Source organism: Ascaphus truei, chromosome 12 (assembly GCF_040206685.1).
Source record: "Ascaphus truei isolate aAscTru1 chromosome 12, aAscTru1.hap1, whole genome shotgun sequence".
Classification (NCBI taxonomy): Eukaryota; Metazoa; Chordata; class Amphibia; order Anura; family Ascaphidae; genus Ascaphus; species Ascaphus truei.
In genome coordinates, this window is record NC_134494.1 from 48,844,727 (window position 1) to 48,861,256 (window position 16,530).

A 16,530-nucleotide genomic window follows, 5' to 3' on the forward strand; every position below is an offset into this window, starting at 1 on the left:
GTCAGGAGCGAGACGTGGGGTCAGGAGCGAGACGTGGGGTCAGGAGCGAGACGTGGGGTAAGGAGCGAGACGTGGGGTAAGGAGCGAGACGGAGCGCTCTAGGTCTATGCCAATCCCTGCACTTAATTCTGGACAGTGTGTGTGTGTGTGTGTGTGTGTGTGTGTGTGTGTGTGTGTGTGTGTGTGTGTGTGTGTGTGTGTGTGTGTGTGTGTGTGTGTGTGTGTGTGTCACAGATGCACACTGACACATGCACACTAACATACAGAGCCAATGATGGAGGAGAGGGGGGGTAAAGCCGCCCCCTCCCCCCCTTGCACACTCCTCACCCGCTAGCGCTCAGCAACACTTCAGCTCTTAAAAAATTCTGGCTGGCTCCTTAGCGTTAAAAAAATGCTCCACTCTGCCTACATAGAATGCTAAATGTAAATCATAGCCTCAGTGTGAGATGTGATTCATACTTTCATTAACTGCAGTATATTTGGGGTGTTTTTAGTGCGATTATTCAGCATGGAGTGCTAATTTATTATGATTTCACGGTACTGTAACAATATAGCTGGTAGACATGGCTTTGCCCGTTTTACTGTACTAAAGCTGAAGCTAAAAGCAATGACTGAAATACATGTGTTTACCAAAGTGTTACTTTCTGTGGTAATAGTGCAATTCATTTTGCTTTGCCCACAAAGACCAGTTTGAAAGCCAATTTGAATACAATTCTTCCTCTTATTTCCTTTCTCTTTTGTTAGGTGAAGTTCGCCTTGTGGATTTGCACATTGAGGCTCTCTCTAAAGCTGGTGTTAAAGCCCGTGATATTGCCGTTATAGCACCCTATAATCTGCAGGTGAAGTCTTCTTAGAAATATTTCACAGTACATTTAAAGGGCCCATACAAGGACAGTACAATAGCGCTAATCCATACTGTAACAGAAACCTCAGTGACATACCGTGTAGGATAGAACAACAGCGCTAATCCATACTGTAACAGAAACCTCAGTGACATACGTGTAGGATAGAACAATAGCGCTAATCCATACTGTAACAGAAACCTCAGTGACATACCGTGTAGGATAGAACAACAGCGCTAATCCATACTGTAACAGAAACCTCAGTGACATACCGTGTAGGATAGAACAACAGCGCTAATCCATACTGTAACAGAAACCTCAGTGACATACCGTGTAGGATAGAACAATAGCGCTAATCCATACTGTAACAGAAACCTCAGTGACATACCGTGTAGGATAGAACAATAGCGCTAATCCATACTGTAACAGAAACCTCAGTGACATACCGTGTAGGATAGAACAATAGCGCTAATCCATACTGTAACAGAAACCTCAGTGACATACGTGTAGGATAGAACAACAGTGCTAATCCATACTGTAACAGAAACCTCTGTGACATACCGTGTAGGATAGAACAATAGCGCTAATCCATACTGTAACAGAAACGTCAGTGACATACCGTGTAGGATAGAACAATAGCGCTAATCCATACTGTAACAGAAACGTCAGTGACATACCGTGTAGGATAGAACAACAGCGCTAATCCACACTGTAACAGAAACCTCGGTGACATACCGTGTAGGATAGAACAATAGCGCTAATCCATACTGTAACAGAAACCTCAGTGACATACCGTGTAGGATAGAACAATAGCGCTAATCCATACTGTAACAGAAACCTCAGTGACATACCGTGTAGGATAGAACAACAGCGCTAATCCATACTGTAACAGAAACCTCAGTGACATACCGTGTAGGATAGAACAACAGCGCTAATCCATACTGTAACAGAAACCTCAGTGACATACCGTGTAGGATAGAACAACAGCGCTAATCCATACTGTAACAGAAACCTCAGTGACATACCGTGTAGGATAGAACAACAGAAATTGAGAGCAGATGAACACCACTTATTTATGTTTTTTAGGATTTTTTTTTTTAACATTCAGGTTAACCTGTTCTTGTCCAAAGCATCCTTAGATTCTTTTACTGGCTACACACCTAGGCTCAAAGGTTGTTCCATGTATCCACTACCCTTTCAGTTAAGAAGTATTTTCTGAACCTTCCACCTTCATAGCAGGAGGAAATCAATGTTCTTTTCCCAGAGGGAATTGTTAGGTGCTGGAGGGTGGTAGATTTAGCGAGAATAGTGGATCCCGTGACAAGCATCTCCGCTCACAAACTACATCACACATCCAGACTTCCTATATTGTATGTATCAGTTGTCTGATTAACTTATTAATTGGCTCCTGTTGTTTCTACAGATATGCTTTAAGCTTCGAGTGCCCTTATGACATAAGACAAGAAGCCTCAGTGCTACATCCAATATGACAAATGATATAGTTAAATACTTATGTCTTTCTTCTCATGTGTAATGGTCATTTAGGTAAATTATTTGGCCAAAGCATTTTAAGCCTGCAAACCATGCCATGGTACCCCTCTTCTACAGGTCCTAATGCTGTCTGTAAACGTTTTCTTTATCTCTCTGGTGGAGGAAGAAGTCTAAATAGACTGGTCATTCCCAGGTGCACAACAAAACCTGCTATTTAATAGGGGGCTGGGTGAGCTTAAAAGTAGGGATGAGGGGTCACAGACATTCAAACAATTGTTGCCAATTGACATTTACAAACGCACACAGCCCCTGTAAGCTCAGAACCCGATCCCATCATATATATTTGTGTCAAAAGGAGTACGACTGAGACTGTGACCTCATGTATAGAACAAAAGACAAAAAGCCCCAGTGCTAAATCCAGCGCGACAAATTATATAGGCAAATACTTATGTTTTTCTTCTCATAAGTGAGGGTTGTCACGGGAGACCATGTACTTTTTACACCATTTATATATTACCAGGATCATTCATTAGGCAGAACAAGATAGTAAAAACAAATTTGCGTTTATTTTGGTAAACCCGCGTACAACAAGAAGAAATACACAAGGAACAATTAAAAATCCACTTACTGAGGGTCTGGGGGGAAAATCTAGGCTTTCCTAGGTGCAGGGCCCGCTTGGATGAGCTTACCCTGACCCGGATATACCCCCGGTTCTCCTGGTCCTCTTTTCGGCTTCAATTCCTAGCCATGACCGCTCCGTTCGATTCTGAGAATTTGGACGCAAAAGACGGGACTTAGTCTCTGCGAGGGAAACTTTCAATCTTCCAAACGAAGCCGGTCGCTCTGTTATTTCGAACAGAGCAACTTTGAAAAGCCCGCCGTAGCTTCATCGTTACCTCATTGGTTGGCTTGGATGGACTTCCTCCCTCTCTTGGTCAGCACCTTACATACACTCCGCTGGGCTATCCCCAGAATGGAGGGGGAAGGAGCAGCCAATCGGAGCGTGGGAATTCCTCCCTGTAAGCCAATAGAAAGAGGGGCTCGACCATGGCTGACGTCAGAGGACTAGGCGTGCTCAACAGTCTCGAAAAGCCGGTGTGCGCAGAAAATAGGATTTTAGCCAAAGGGAGAGCAGACTCTATGGCTGCATCCTCGCTGGCTAACTCATTGCCACCTGCAGGGCCGGCTCCACCAAGTCTGGAGACTACAAAAGGTGGCCCCACGGGGTGCCCTTTGTAGTCCGACCTGGCCATTCGCCCTTCCCTCGCCCACCAAACATTTCCACACCTCTGGACATCCTCTCAACTGTGAACTACGGACTGTATGCAGGCTTGCTGGCCCCTTAACTAAATGCCCGGGCATACTGCATAGAGCCTTATAAGAAATGTATCAAACATAATAACACATACTTTAATACATGGGGACATTGGGGAGATTGATGACTGTAAGGGACTTAGGACTGGGATATCGGGCTCTAAACTCCAGAGTCTGGGGGACGCTGGACAGCCCCGGTGTAATTCTACTCACGTACCGACAACTAGTGCCTGCACGCCGGGTAGAATGAAGGTACTACCGGTAGCTCCAGACCCCGAACTCCTGGAAACAAAATAATTGCATTCTACCCAAATATCCCACCTAATCCTTACACACAGCAAGTTTCCTGAGTCTGGGGTAACGGGAACATGGAAAGTGGAAAAGCCGGGGTCACTTTAACGTTTCATGCCAAGATACCTGGCCCCTGCCTTATAGTGCTAGATAGCTGCCAGGAACCCAAGGGCAACCAGAGGGCTTAACATTTGTTATGAGGCCTGGTTACCCTTGCCTGTCACAAGGATCATTTAGTTACATTCTTTGGCCAAAGCATTATAAGCTTGCAAACCACACCAAGGTACCCCCTCTTGTGCACGTCCTAACACTATCTGCAAACGTTCTGCCCTATTGTTGGATCGGGTACATCATGGTAAGGAGCTTGTTTTCCATGGACTGATCGGGCCCACAGCTTCAGGGAGCCCCCTTCACTTCCGTTTACCTCAGCGGGGGGGGGCTGTGGAGTTCATGAGGTCACTGCTGAAGCAATCTCATGACCACATATGCCGGAGGTCCATGGGCCCTCAGGTTCCGCCGGACCTCCAGTACTGAGAAGGTTAACACATTTTCCGAATGGCCAAAAGTTTTATTCGACTATACTAAAATAAAACATTCAAATGAAAAACATTTTACGTATACATTTCCTGCCCTTTCAGGTGGATATGTTAAGGCAGTGTCTCCATCACAGATATCCAGACCTAGAAATCAAATCAGTGGATGGCTTTCAAGGAAGAGAAAAGGAAGCTGTGGTGTTATCTTTTGTGAGATCCAACAGCAAAGGTACATGAGAGAGTCAAATAAAATGCAGTTTTATATTGCTTTTTTTTACCCTTATTCAAATACTTTGTCTTTTGGCATATATAGAATTTGGCCCTAAGAGTTTGGAGCGCTCTACTAGCAAACCCAAGATGAGTCTCTTACATAATTATATAATACTAATTATTTATGCTAGTTTTAATGATGACTGTGTTACATGTTTTAATGTGTTCCTAACATGTTATGCTAAGCGTGTTATCTGATACGAGTGATATTCTATGATCTATTTAGGGGAAGTGGGCTTCCTGGCCGAAGACCGGAGAATAAATGTTGCCGTTACCCGTGCGCGACGTCACGTGGCGGTGATTTGTGACTCCCACACCGTCGGCAACCACAAGTTCCTGAAAGATCTGGTGACTTATTTTAACCAACACGGAGAAGTCAGAACAGCTTTTGAGTATCTGGAAGATATCGTGCCTGAAAAATATTCCCGCGACACTGAGAATGTTGGTAAACAGGAAAAGTGTGCAAAAAGTGCCACCAAAAGACCTGACACAGAGAAGCTGAGCATCCAGAAACCCACAGAATGTAACAAGAAAAGCGCACAAGACAAATTAGGACTAAACCCGGTGAGTTCAACGGAAAACCTTCAGCAAAATGATAACCATCATCATTTGGATGTCTACGCTGAAAGGACACCAAGTAAAGACAATTTGAGGAAAACGATTGAAGATTTTTTGGAAGATCATCATCGAATGCAGTTAATGTTCCCTTCAACCCTTACATCACATGATAGGTTATTGGTGCATCAAATATCGGAAGAATTAGGCCTGCAGCATGTAAGCACAGGAGATGGCAACGAGAGATCTATCTCAGTTACCAAAACCAAAGCAATTTCTGCGGATACGGTATCAGCGAGAATGGATGGTGCCGGTCACGAGAAGGATCTCCAATTATCGACTCCCGAGAGAGAACGCAGTAAAAACGAGATAAGCGGCCGGGCAGGTTCCAGTAAAGTTGACTTGAAAACTTTACATCTAGAAAGAATGCAGAGGGAGAGAGCAAAACTTGAAGATAGAGCTGGGAAAAAACCAGCGGGCACTGTTCAGAAACCTGCGGAAAAGAAGAAAACGGACCCAAGACGTAGGTAGCTTTATTTCTATTAAAGAAAATCATTACATGTTCCAAATAACGTGGTAGAAGCAATTACTGTTTGGGTTATCAGGAGCTACATGTCTGTAATCATCAAGAAGTGGGAACTTGCCAAATACTGCACTAATTAGTTGTGTGTTTGATTCCATATGTCACCATCTGTGATGAGCATGAACATTGAATAACTGGATTAACCAAAAAACATGGAGAAAGAGTAAAGATTTGATTTCAAAAGGGCAGAGAAAATTCAGCAGGTGCTGACCCATTCCGACAGTCACCAAACAACCGCTGTGATTCTTAAGAATCAATGTATTCCAGGTTATCACAGTTTTATTCTCAGTGACTCCATAAAATACAATGGCCCATAATTACCAAGCGTTGCTACTCCGTAAAACACCTTCGAACGCTGGCAGATGCTTTAACTTAACCCCTTCAGCTCCCTATGGATAACGGTGTACACCACGAGGGCCGTGTGACGTACCCCATGGGGAGCGGAGGCGTGGCACTTACTGAGGCCCCGCGCTCTTCCCCAAAATTTTTTAATAAACTGCCGGGGAAGCGTGCGAAGCCTCTGTATGTCTCTTACTTTCTCTCCGGCGGCTTCTGGTGACGCGGGGTCAAATGGCAACGCAACATCAAATAACGCCGCTGCCGGAGAATAGGTAAGGGTAAGGGCGGGGGGGGCGCAAACGGGGGGATGCAGACAAAAAAGTTTGCGCACCCCTGACGTCCTACACGTCATGCCACTATGTGCCATGGCCACGGAGGTGGAAACTTTGATACATGTATCCATATATTTACCTATATCCACCAACATTATGTTCATACAAATGTGAGCATAGTATAGCCTGGATTATTTCTACTATTTGAAAAGTAAAACGCCCAGTGAGATGGTCCTTTTAGAAAGGGTCATTGTGACACATTGTCCCATGGTATTTTCTGTGTGATTTGCAGGTAAAATCGATGGTCCTGCTGGATCTGCTTGCTCAGATACCGAGAGTTTTGATGCATTAATTGCAGCTACAGTGAAAGCGGACAGCACGTGCGGTTTTACTAAATGCAAAGCGAGTGTTGTAACCGTGGGAGATTTCTGCGTACACTGCAAGAAACTGTTCTGCCTGAGTCACCATATCCCCGAGGTAATCATTCTCTTTACTAAACCCTTTGCTGCCAGTGGGGCTTGCAACACATTAGGGGTCCTAGGGCACCTTCCAGCCTTCTCACTTGCATGGACTCTAAGGGGCCTTATAGATAGCATGGCACTGCTTACTAAACCTGGTCCTAAGTGTCCCATGCGAGTGGGATCTACCCAATCATGTGTAATGAGTGCAGATGCTTATGAGCACATTGTATGTAATCATCACACAGAACAGCTGTTCTTAACCCCATCCCAGGAAACCCTAATTAAGCTATGTTTATTTGGATAACTGAGTAATATTCCATTGATGTGTACAGTAAACCAAGAGGACGCCTCGTGCTTTGCTAGTCGTGACCGTGGGTTGGGTACCACTGTGTACAGAAGATGTTTGTGGTCAGTTGTGTTTGCTTCCATTGCCAGCGAGTTCATATTCAAAACATAGCTGCAATTGTCTCATTGCAAGTATTTCTCTCTCTCTCCCGTGTGAATATTTAACAGATACGTAGAAACAGTTTTAAGCACATGGTATTATATGCATGTTCTCCACACAGATGGACCGCAGTTATAACAACTTTTCAAAGCAGAATTATTATCAATTTTTTCAGAGCATTTTCCTAACAAGTCACATCTATTTAAACGGGAATTTACAACCAATATAATAATTTCCATAGATTTATAAGCATATAGTGACACGGGGAATGTATCTATTGTAGTATTCCAGTTATGAAAAAGCTTGGCATTCACATCACACGTCTGCATCCCACAGCACTATCATAAATCGTGTGTGCAGCAAAGATTGTGCTGGCAAATTATAGGAGACATTGATTAGCATTTGTATTGGTGTGCAGCCACGGTGCTGTTAATAACGGAGATTGGATGGTAATGAATACTCTCTTTATCCTGTAACCAGCATGATCAATCCTTCTTTTCCTTCTGCATTTCACCTTCTTTTGCGTGGGTCCCCAGGCCAGGTCCCCAGTACATGCTGCAGCGCGCGCTATGGTGTGCGCTACAGGAACAAGAAACGCCCCTCAGTGGGGCCGGCCCCACTAGCTGTCTTGGCGTGCAATTTGCCACCGCGATGCACGACCAGATTTTCTGAAAACAAGAAAATTGTCTTCAGAACTGGTGACGGAGCGCTGGTCACGCCCCTCCGGCGGTTCAGCCAATGAGGGCGAACCAGACAGGCGATGTCACGCCCGTGCCCCCGCCACCCCCCCTGTCGCAATCTTTCCCCTTCCGAATACCCCCCTATCCCCCTTTTCATTGAAGTCAGTGAGAAAATCCTGCAACATACAGTATAATCCATCTGACTCTCAGTGGAAGGGGGACCCCCTCATTTTTATCACAATCGAGATGTTGCTCACACCACAGAGATGATAGTCACCACCTGAAATAATAGGAATTCCCGTAGGTGGACACACAGATTCCCCCTTTTCCGTAATCGGGAATCTGCTACTGTCATTTTGAGAATGAGACCCTCAGGGCATTATTTCATTAAGTTAACCCAGTTAAACATGACAAAACAGAGAATAATACATTTCACATCTACATATTAAACCAATGGTCAGCTCGTGGGTACAGAGTACCCTACTTTCTTATTTACAACCTTAGAATTCCACTTAGTTTTTTTTATAAGCTTTCCTTTTTTTTTTTAAGAATTTTTGAATACTTTGTACATAAGATTTCTTATTACTGCATTACACGAGAGAGAAGAGAACCCGAACATTTAGGACAGACACCAGTGGACTCTGTATCCATTGTATTTCTAATGACAGGTATTTATTTTTGACTTCCTATTGCTGCCAGAAATATTGCTTTAATATGTTACTCTAAAATATGAATGTATTTTCATGGTCGGCTCCTCCCGTGTATTTGTTTCGGTAGCTCATCCCTCTCTTCTGGTCGTCTTATTCTATTGACCAAGTTTTAACGCTTGCTTTCTCCTTCTTCCCATAACGCTGTTTCTTGTGTGTTCTATTTCCCTCTACCTGCCCCCCCCCCCCCCCATTAGAGAGGTGGCAAGATCAGGGTTTGGGGTTACGGAAGCAGATCGGTGAGATCAGAACGGAAATTTCCTAGAGAAGGGAATATTGGGGGGGGAGAGAGGTGTTTTTTTTCTGTTTTTTTATTTTTTTTATTATGTTTTGCTTTTTCTATAAACTCACTCCATATAATTTAATTTCTTCCAGGTTCACGGATGTGGTGAAAAAGCTAAAGCCGATGCACGTACACGGATCAGTCGAGAAGGTGTTATTTATGCAGGAAGTGGATCTAAAGACAAATCAGTAGATCCAACAAAGAGGGCTCATTTACATCGAAAACTGGATAAGAAAATCAATGAATTAACAAGCCAGAGAAAACTTAAAAATAAGGAAAAATAAAACGTTTTATCCGAAGTGTGAATCAAAAACTCAATAAATATCACGTCTGAGGTTATATTTTTGTATTGAGTTTGTTTTAAAGACATTTTTTTATTTGATGTGCAGTTTAGAAATCTGAAATTGCAATGTTAAAAATGTAGAACATCTTATTTTTTTTTGTAAACAATTGTTCTGGTGTAGGAAGTCTGCAGTCTTGTAAAATGAACCATATAAAATAGTGAGCACCTATCTTGGATGTTTTAAGCCTTAAGTCAAACATCTATCACTTAATAAGGGAGTCATTGAGGTGCATGAACTTGAACCTTTAGACACACTCGCCAACATTTTGAAACTTTATTTCAGGGAGATTTGGGATAAAAATGCAGCCGCTTTCTCACACCTCCATTGACTTGCATTGGGATGAGGGAATTATTTTCAGGAAGACTTATATTATATTAATAAGACTAAAATAATTAATTTTTCAGCAAAAAATGAGGGTGTCTCCCTGATATATAAGAAGAGTTGGTAACTATGCCAAGTATGGCGACCTTTTGTGGCGTCCAGTGAATGCCATCCTGTTTGCCCGTTTTATTGTGCCCTCAACTCTGTGGGAACTTCCTTCATGATTGGATAGGTAGATGAGGATGTCTTTTGTTCCCAACAGAGATGGACAAGACTGTTCCCTGGTTCGTGATAACTGAGATGACGGGTGAAAGCTGTTGGTTAGCCAACTGTTCAGCATCCCAATGTTTACGTCAGGGATGGCAATTTATGACATCCTTTTTATCCTCGGGAGGGGTGGGGGCATCCTTTTTATCCTCGGGAGGGGGTGGGGGAATCCTTTTTATCCTCGGGAGGGGGTGGGGAATCTTTTTTTATCCTCGGGAGGGGGTGGGGGCATCCTTTTTATCCTCGGGAGGGGGTGGGGGAATCCTTTTTATCCTCGGGAAGGGGTGGGGGAATCCTTTTTATCCTCGGGAGGGGGTGGGGGAATCCTTTGTATCCTCGGGAGGGGGTGGGGGCATCCTTTTTATCCTCGGGAGGGGGTGGGGGCATCCTTTTTATCCTCGGGAGGGGGTGGGGGAATCCTCCATGAGTTCACAAGATTCCTAACAGAGAGAGCTGGATCATTGTAACAAACTTTCCCTGGTTCATTCACCCACCAGTATGTAGTGCACCAGTATTTTGGAGGGTTGTCAAACAATTTGTTTCCTTGGAAGCTTGAGAAACAACCTCTTGCCACAAAATTAACATAAAGGCAAAGACCATTAAACAGAAACGAAAGTTCACTATGAAATTCTGATATCGTTCCGTGGCATGCAGGGTCCTGACTCTTCCGTGGCTGAGACGCAAATAAGCTTCCCTGCGTTACCAGAAGTTTGCTTATAGAGACCATGTCTTTCTTGGGTCCTTGTGATTGTCTTGGCGACACTTACCACTCATTGCGCAGGCCGGTAACATAATGCAGCAGAATACAATGGAGTAATGGGACGTCCGGGCATGGTAGTGTAAGATACCACAGACACAGTGAAAAAATACAATTCGGGACATAGTCATGCGTCAAAAAAATAAGAACTTGTCTGGAGAAACTGGGACATCTGGTCACAATTATCCCACAGTAGACATTATCTCAATTGAACTCCTTTTAATTTTTGTCACAACTCCACAATTACCATAGCCTGTTGGCAGACAAACAACTTGCGTAAACAATTGTCAGTTTCACTCTAAAGAGCCGTTTTGGGCAGCGCTACAAACAACCGGGTTATTTGTCGGCATCCTCCATGTTTTTCCATGATGATGTAATAGGAATATTGATTAACCAAATGTTTGGAGCGGTTGCCATCTATCCTTGAACTGCTGCAGCAATTAGCATTGCTAATAAACTGTTTTCATACAGATGGAAAGATAGAATATCCAGAATCCATAATGTCTGGCAAGCATACTCATAACATTCACATAAACACATACACATACTTTAATATTTTTTACGTTTCTTGATATTAAAAGAAATAGAAATCAAATTGGTTGTCTATGTCATTTGATTCCCAGTTGAGGTGCCTTAGCCCGAGTTCACGGTGGTGGCGCGGGTGCGCACTTCAGTGCGCGCCCCCATGCACACTCCAGCCCCAGCGATGCATACGCTAGATGTGGGAGATGGGTTGCGGCGATCGGGGGCGTGGTGAACGTGTCACGTAGCTGGTTCGCCCTCAGTGGCTGAACCAGCTCATGTGACGCTAACGTCGCACGACTGCAGCCCGCAATTTACATTTCTATTATGGCGGCAAAATGTAGCTGCGACGACGAGCTCAGCGCTGCGGGCACTTGAGGAACAACCTTAGACAATCAGGTAAGAGTCCTTGAAGTGGACGCAAGCGTGCGCACGTAGCGACGCCGCCACCATGAGCTCGGCCTTACTCAGAGATCCGGGTACACTTATTTCCCCCAGCAGGGTCACCTATAGAAAATCTCAACATCATTGGGTTCCTGCTGACCTCTGGAGTTAAACGGACTCAGGTGGCCATATTGTGCATCTTTGACAAGAATTCCTGTCCAATAGATTTAGAATGCAACATTTGTGTAAATAATATTACATTTATATATATCCTTCCCTGATGAAGCAACAGAGTGTTGCGAAACGCATATGATGTAACTTTGTCCTGTGTGGGGATCCGTATTGTAGCTGTGCAGGCAGTGCAGCCTGTTGCTTTGCAGCATGCAGCGTTTTGTTTCTGAGAAGACGCCATTCCTCACGGACCCGCCAAGGATTTCAGCGCTCCGGGCAGTGTTTTACATTTTTGTGCCATATTACATTAAGCTGTTTTTACTAGTGCGACCTAAGTGTGTTATGTATTCTTGCACTCACTCCTTTCCTAGATATTTTGTTTAAAAATATATATGTATATTTGAGAGTTTTAAAAGGAACTCTATGCCTGGGCTTATGGCCATATTTATGGCAAAAACAACCAGACCCAATTTGGTTACATAAATTAGATCCGTCAAGAACCATTTCCTGTGAGATAAAAGAATTGCTGTCTTCTACTGTACCTCTGATAGAAAGTTCTGTCTCTGGGTTTAGCCACAAACTGTTCATGTATACAGATAGTCCTCACTATCCCTCGGTCCGTTATCCGGCGCTGAATAATGCATTCTGCGGAACGCATCATCCAATGTCGGAACGGATCATCCGACGCTCACGCCACGGATTAACATTAGATCAGCAATCCGAAGTTTTGCTATCCGATGGCGGTTTGCGTGGTGGATTACGGCGGATAACCGAGGACTGCCTGTATAGTGTGTTCTTATGACATATACAAATGTAACAAATATTTATATTATGTTGTCTTTTTAATAGCCTTGAGTAACATATTTTTTTTTATTTATTCATTAAAGGTAGCAAAACAATAAACTGTTTTCTTTTAATTAAAACAAACTTTCCATATCTTGCCTCTTTCTTTCAAGACATTTATTCATATAAGTATTTAAGAAATCATAACAGAAAGCCCAGTCATTTACCTTACCAATCATTTTAATCAGTTACATTAAACAATGTATATCTTTATTACATTATTTAGAAAGGGTCTGTAAGCAATAACAAAGTTTAAACAGTTTATGTACATCAATCATTTGGAAAACAATTATTGCTTTGTTTGTTTGTTTTTATTCACTCATCATTGATTATGGTTTTCCATTTAGAACTCTAATGCAGATTCACAGGATAGAGAAGGATAAAGAAAGATTCATTTTATAGATTAGTACTAACACTTTCTCTGCCAGAGGGGCCCGCAAAGCAGTAGACTGAAGGCACTTCTGGCCGTTAGAGGGCTTATACACAATGAGTGGAACATTCTAATGAGCCTGGAAGTGTTTTCTCCCACGAGAAAACATAGAGATGTGCAAGCAATGCGCCAGATGCTGCGAAACAGGTACATTTTGGCATTTCTTGATTGGCACTTACAACGGTCATAAAACGTTACACACCGTGCCCAAACCCTATAGCAAACCCCCTTATCGTGGTCTGAACCCGTAGGCAAAATAGGTGAAACTTTTCAAAAAAATATTCAAGATTATTAGAAAATATCAGTAATAGGGGAGCTGTGACGCAAAGGGGATAGGCAGAATTGAATGGAATTTTGCAACACTGTGAATTCTCCAAAAGCTGCTACACTTTTATTAGAATTACAATCTGCTATTGCGGAGATGTCGACCTCCAAGGGCAGCAATGAGATTTGGGGGTTCAGGACAGTTGAATGGAAATGTACTGATCCTTATCAGTGAGATTCCATGGAGGTCTATGAAACACTGATGCTAAAAATGAGTGAGCGTGGCTCTGTAATCTGTGAGAGTTGACGGGTCTTCCATTGCGTAACAATGGAAAATAGCAGGAACTGGAGAATTTCCCGTAAAGTCGTGAAATTAAAATGTTAAAAAAAAAGTCTTGAGTGTATAAAGATTTGGAGAAAGACTTTTTATAAAGCAATGCTACAGATGTATTAAGACTCGCCGTCTCCGGCGCAGCGGTCGAAGAACCAAAAGGCCGGGACGCCGGAGACCGAGCCTGCTACGATCGCGCTGCTGGGGGTCCATGGTTCCGAATGGCATATCCCCGCAGTGTTAATTCTCTGGTGCTGTGACCAGGGTGGTAGCTACAACTGTAGCTGAACCATGAAAGCATTCAAGATTTGGTCAAAATATCCAACAACCAATGGCAGATCAGTTTTAACAATCCTTGTGACAACACACTGTCCTCAACTGCAGTGACATTTTACATGAACACCGCTAAACAAATGGTTAAACACATATTTTGGTTGCGCTGCCAACGTGTTGCTTGCACTAAAAGTTGAGTGCAATAACACACTCCGAAACATGCACTGACTGGCGCAGTCTGCGGCACGTTGGGGGGGGGGGGGAAGGGGCAGAATGAGACCCAATGATGACTACACAAGCGAAGCCGATGCTGGGAGATCAGTGACTGCAAAAGGGCTAATTGGGTTCTAATACGTGATTTTCCATCACTACACAGAGCGGCTCCCATTATATTGTCTGTGCATGGAACATGTCAAGTAAAAAGTCAATGTAGAATTGAGTCAACACTGGTAAAACGCGTTGGATCAGGTGATAATCCATATGAAGGTGTTCCACTGTGCACTCGAACTACTGTCACCGTGAAGCATTCTCTCCTGCACGTTTTCACACTACTGTGCAAAATCCCGTATAAGTGCATAATAAAATCACGAGAACAGTACAAATATGGCATTACCTGTCTTTGGAGATTCAGGGGGGTGAGGGGGATTCCCATTCAAGTCAATGGAAGTTATTAACGCCGGATTGGCCGGGTTAACCGTTGGTGGATCGCCCCTCTAGTTAGCAGATATAGTAAGTACATTTTAGAAGACAACAGATAACTGCTTTAAAAATACAATTGTCAAGGGGTGTGCCAAACATGGTGACCACAGGCAGATTGCGTTTTTAGCTTAGAAACATTGCATTTATATTCGTGAATATAATATTTTTATAAGGACATAAAGTGTTTCACCCCCTTTTGTTTGAGGTTGAACTCAATGGATCTATGTCGCTTTTTTTTTTTTTAACCTCAACTGCAATATTAAGAGAAGCAATATAAAACACGGTATCCGGAGCTCTTAATAAGAATATGTCTAAGTTTGAGCGTTTTGGCTTTTTGCAGGCGTGTTTTGACAGATCGTGTTTTCGCACATTTAAGAAACATATACTTTTTAAACCATTTGAAGTAGTATAATTGGCATTCAAAATCTTTTAAGTAGAAAAGCAAACCAGCATTCGGTGATATGTAATAACATATTCCTTTTTCCTTCTGCAAGGTAAAGCCCCAAATGAGGAACATATGTCAATCAAGAGGCTTACAAGACAGCATGATAAGAAACAGAGGAGCTTGTACCGTAGAGTATTTCACCTGCTCAAAATATTAGGATGTTGGAGGAATTGTTAGGTCCCATGCAAAATATTTACACAAAATGAAGATATAGGACACTAATTTTGTCGAACCTGGTGCCACAAAGAAACTGGCTTCCTTAAGGTGGCTAACATCTGGTTCCAGTGGGTCATGCCCATCCCAGTTGCGGTTGGGCCAATGATAACATGTCCAATATTCTCTGTTCTTCCATCCTCACAGTTTTCGGCTACTGTAATCCTCAGAGATAATTCCTGAAAAGAGACGTAATAATGCGATGACATTGGATAAGGACACATTGTGACACTGTACGTTGCACTTTGTTTCACAAAAAACACAGCAGCTGTGCTATGGGACTGCAAGAAGATGTAATGTATGTGTATGGTGATGGAGACCAAAAGGACTTACTGGGGGTCTGGTGAAAGGCAGATATTCCACGAGTACAGGACAGATCACATGGATGAAAATGGGATTCATTATTTTGAGGAAAGATAGTAAATAAAAGTACCCCTTGTGAGCACATTCACGTCTCAGACGGGTCTGCAACCCTGCCTTTCCCCATTATCTCTTAGCATACTGTGCTTCCGCTGCAGCCAGGGATTCTGGGTAATGACATGCAAACGAGCACACAGTGTCACCTTTTGCTTCATGCCCATTTTAACATGGACCCCTATAAGCTTATGCCTGCCGCATTACACAGCTTTACAGCACAGCGTGGGTTAAAGAAGTGCAGAGCCAGTAAGCCTACTCACAGACAGCTATTTCAACTTTTTGGGTCTCCTCCATGTGAGGCTGGTTACACTGGCTTTGCAATGTGAAGTTGGAAGCGGTTTCATCCACACATACGAGGAAAATATGGAAATAATAAATGGTGGGTCTTTAAATGAATATGGGAGGTGTACACGTTCTATCTGGAATTCATTGTAAAAGAAACATACCTAACTCCGCGCAGATGATAAGTATGAAGTAGCCAAACCTAAATGTGTGTGATGGACTGTCAGGCACAGCTAGAGACTAGAAACCGTCATCACTTTAGAATTACACACACGGCAACAAAGGTTTGGGCGGTTAGCCAAACAAAACAAGAAAGAAAGAGCAGGAATAGACAGTAAAAGTAATATTTGTCCAAGTATAATCCAAATGGTTACAAAAGAGAATTTATTGCAGACCTCTTTGGCTTGAGAGGGGAAAGTTTGCAGAATAGCGGCAGACAAGGTTGACTCAAGTCATTAACTAAGTACAGTAGGCAACCATTTAAAGAACAACAAGCAAGGT

At 43.1% G+C, this 16,530-nt stretch overlaps 2 protein-coding genes across 4 annotated transcripts in view; one reads left to right on the forward strand and one right to left on the reverse strand.

Annotated features, from left to right (window-relative positions):
* Window positions 1-9,405, forward strand: part of IGHMBP2 (immunoglobulin mu DNA binding protein 2) — a 31,569-nt gene extending 22,164 nt beyond the window's left edge. For all 3 annotated transcript variants that reach the window (XM_075567647.1, XM_075567644.1, XM_075567645.1), the window contains 5 exons: window positions 745-839; window positions 4,577-4,700; window positions 4,968-5,819; window positions 6,783-6,967; window positions 9,159-9,405. In XM_075567647.1, coding sequence (XP_075423762.1) covers window positions 745-839; window positions 4,577-4,700; window positions 4,968-5,819; window positions 6,783-6,967; window positions 9,159-9,350 — 1,448 coding nt within the window. In that variant the 3' untranslated portion in view covers window positions 9,351-9,405. The remainder of the gene's footprint in view (window positions 1-744; window positions 840-4,576; window positions 4,701-4,967; window positions 5,820-6,782; window positions 6,968-9,158) is intronic.
* Window positions 9,406-12,837: 3,432 nt separating this feature from the next.
* Window positions 12,838-16,530, reverse strand: part of SYT12 (synaptotagmin 12) — a 47,807-nt gene continuing 44,114 nt past the window's right edge. Inside the window, exon 8 of the mRNA XM_075567649.1 lies at window positions 12,838-15,509. Coding sequence (XP_075423764.1) covers window positions 15,336-15,509 — 174 coding nt within the window. The 3' untranslated portion in view covers window positions 12,838-15,335. The remainder of the gene's footprint in view (window positions 15,510-16,530) is intronic.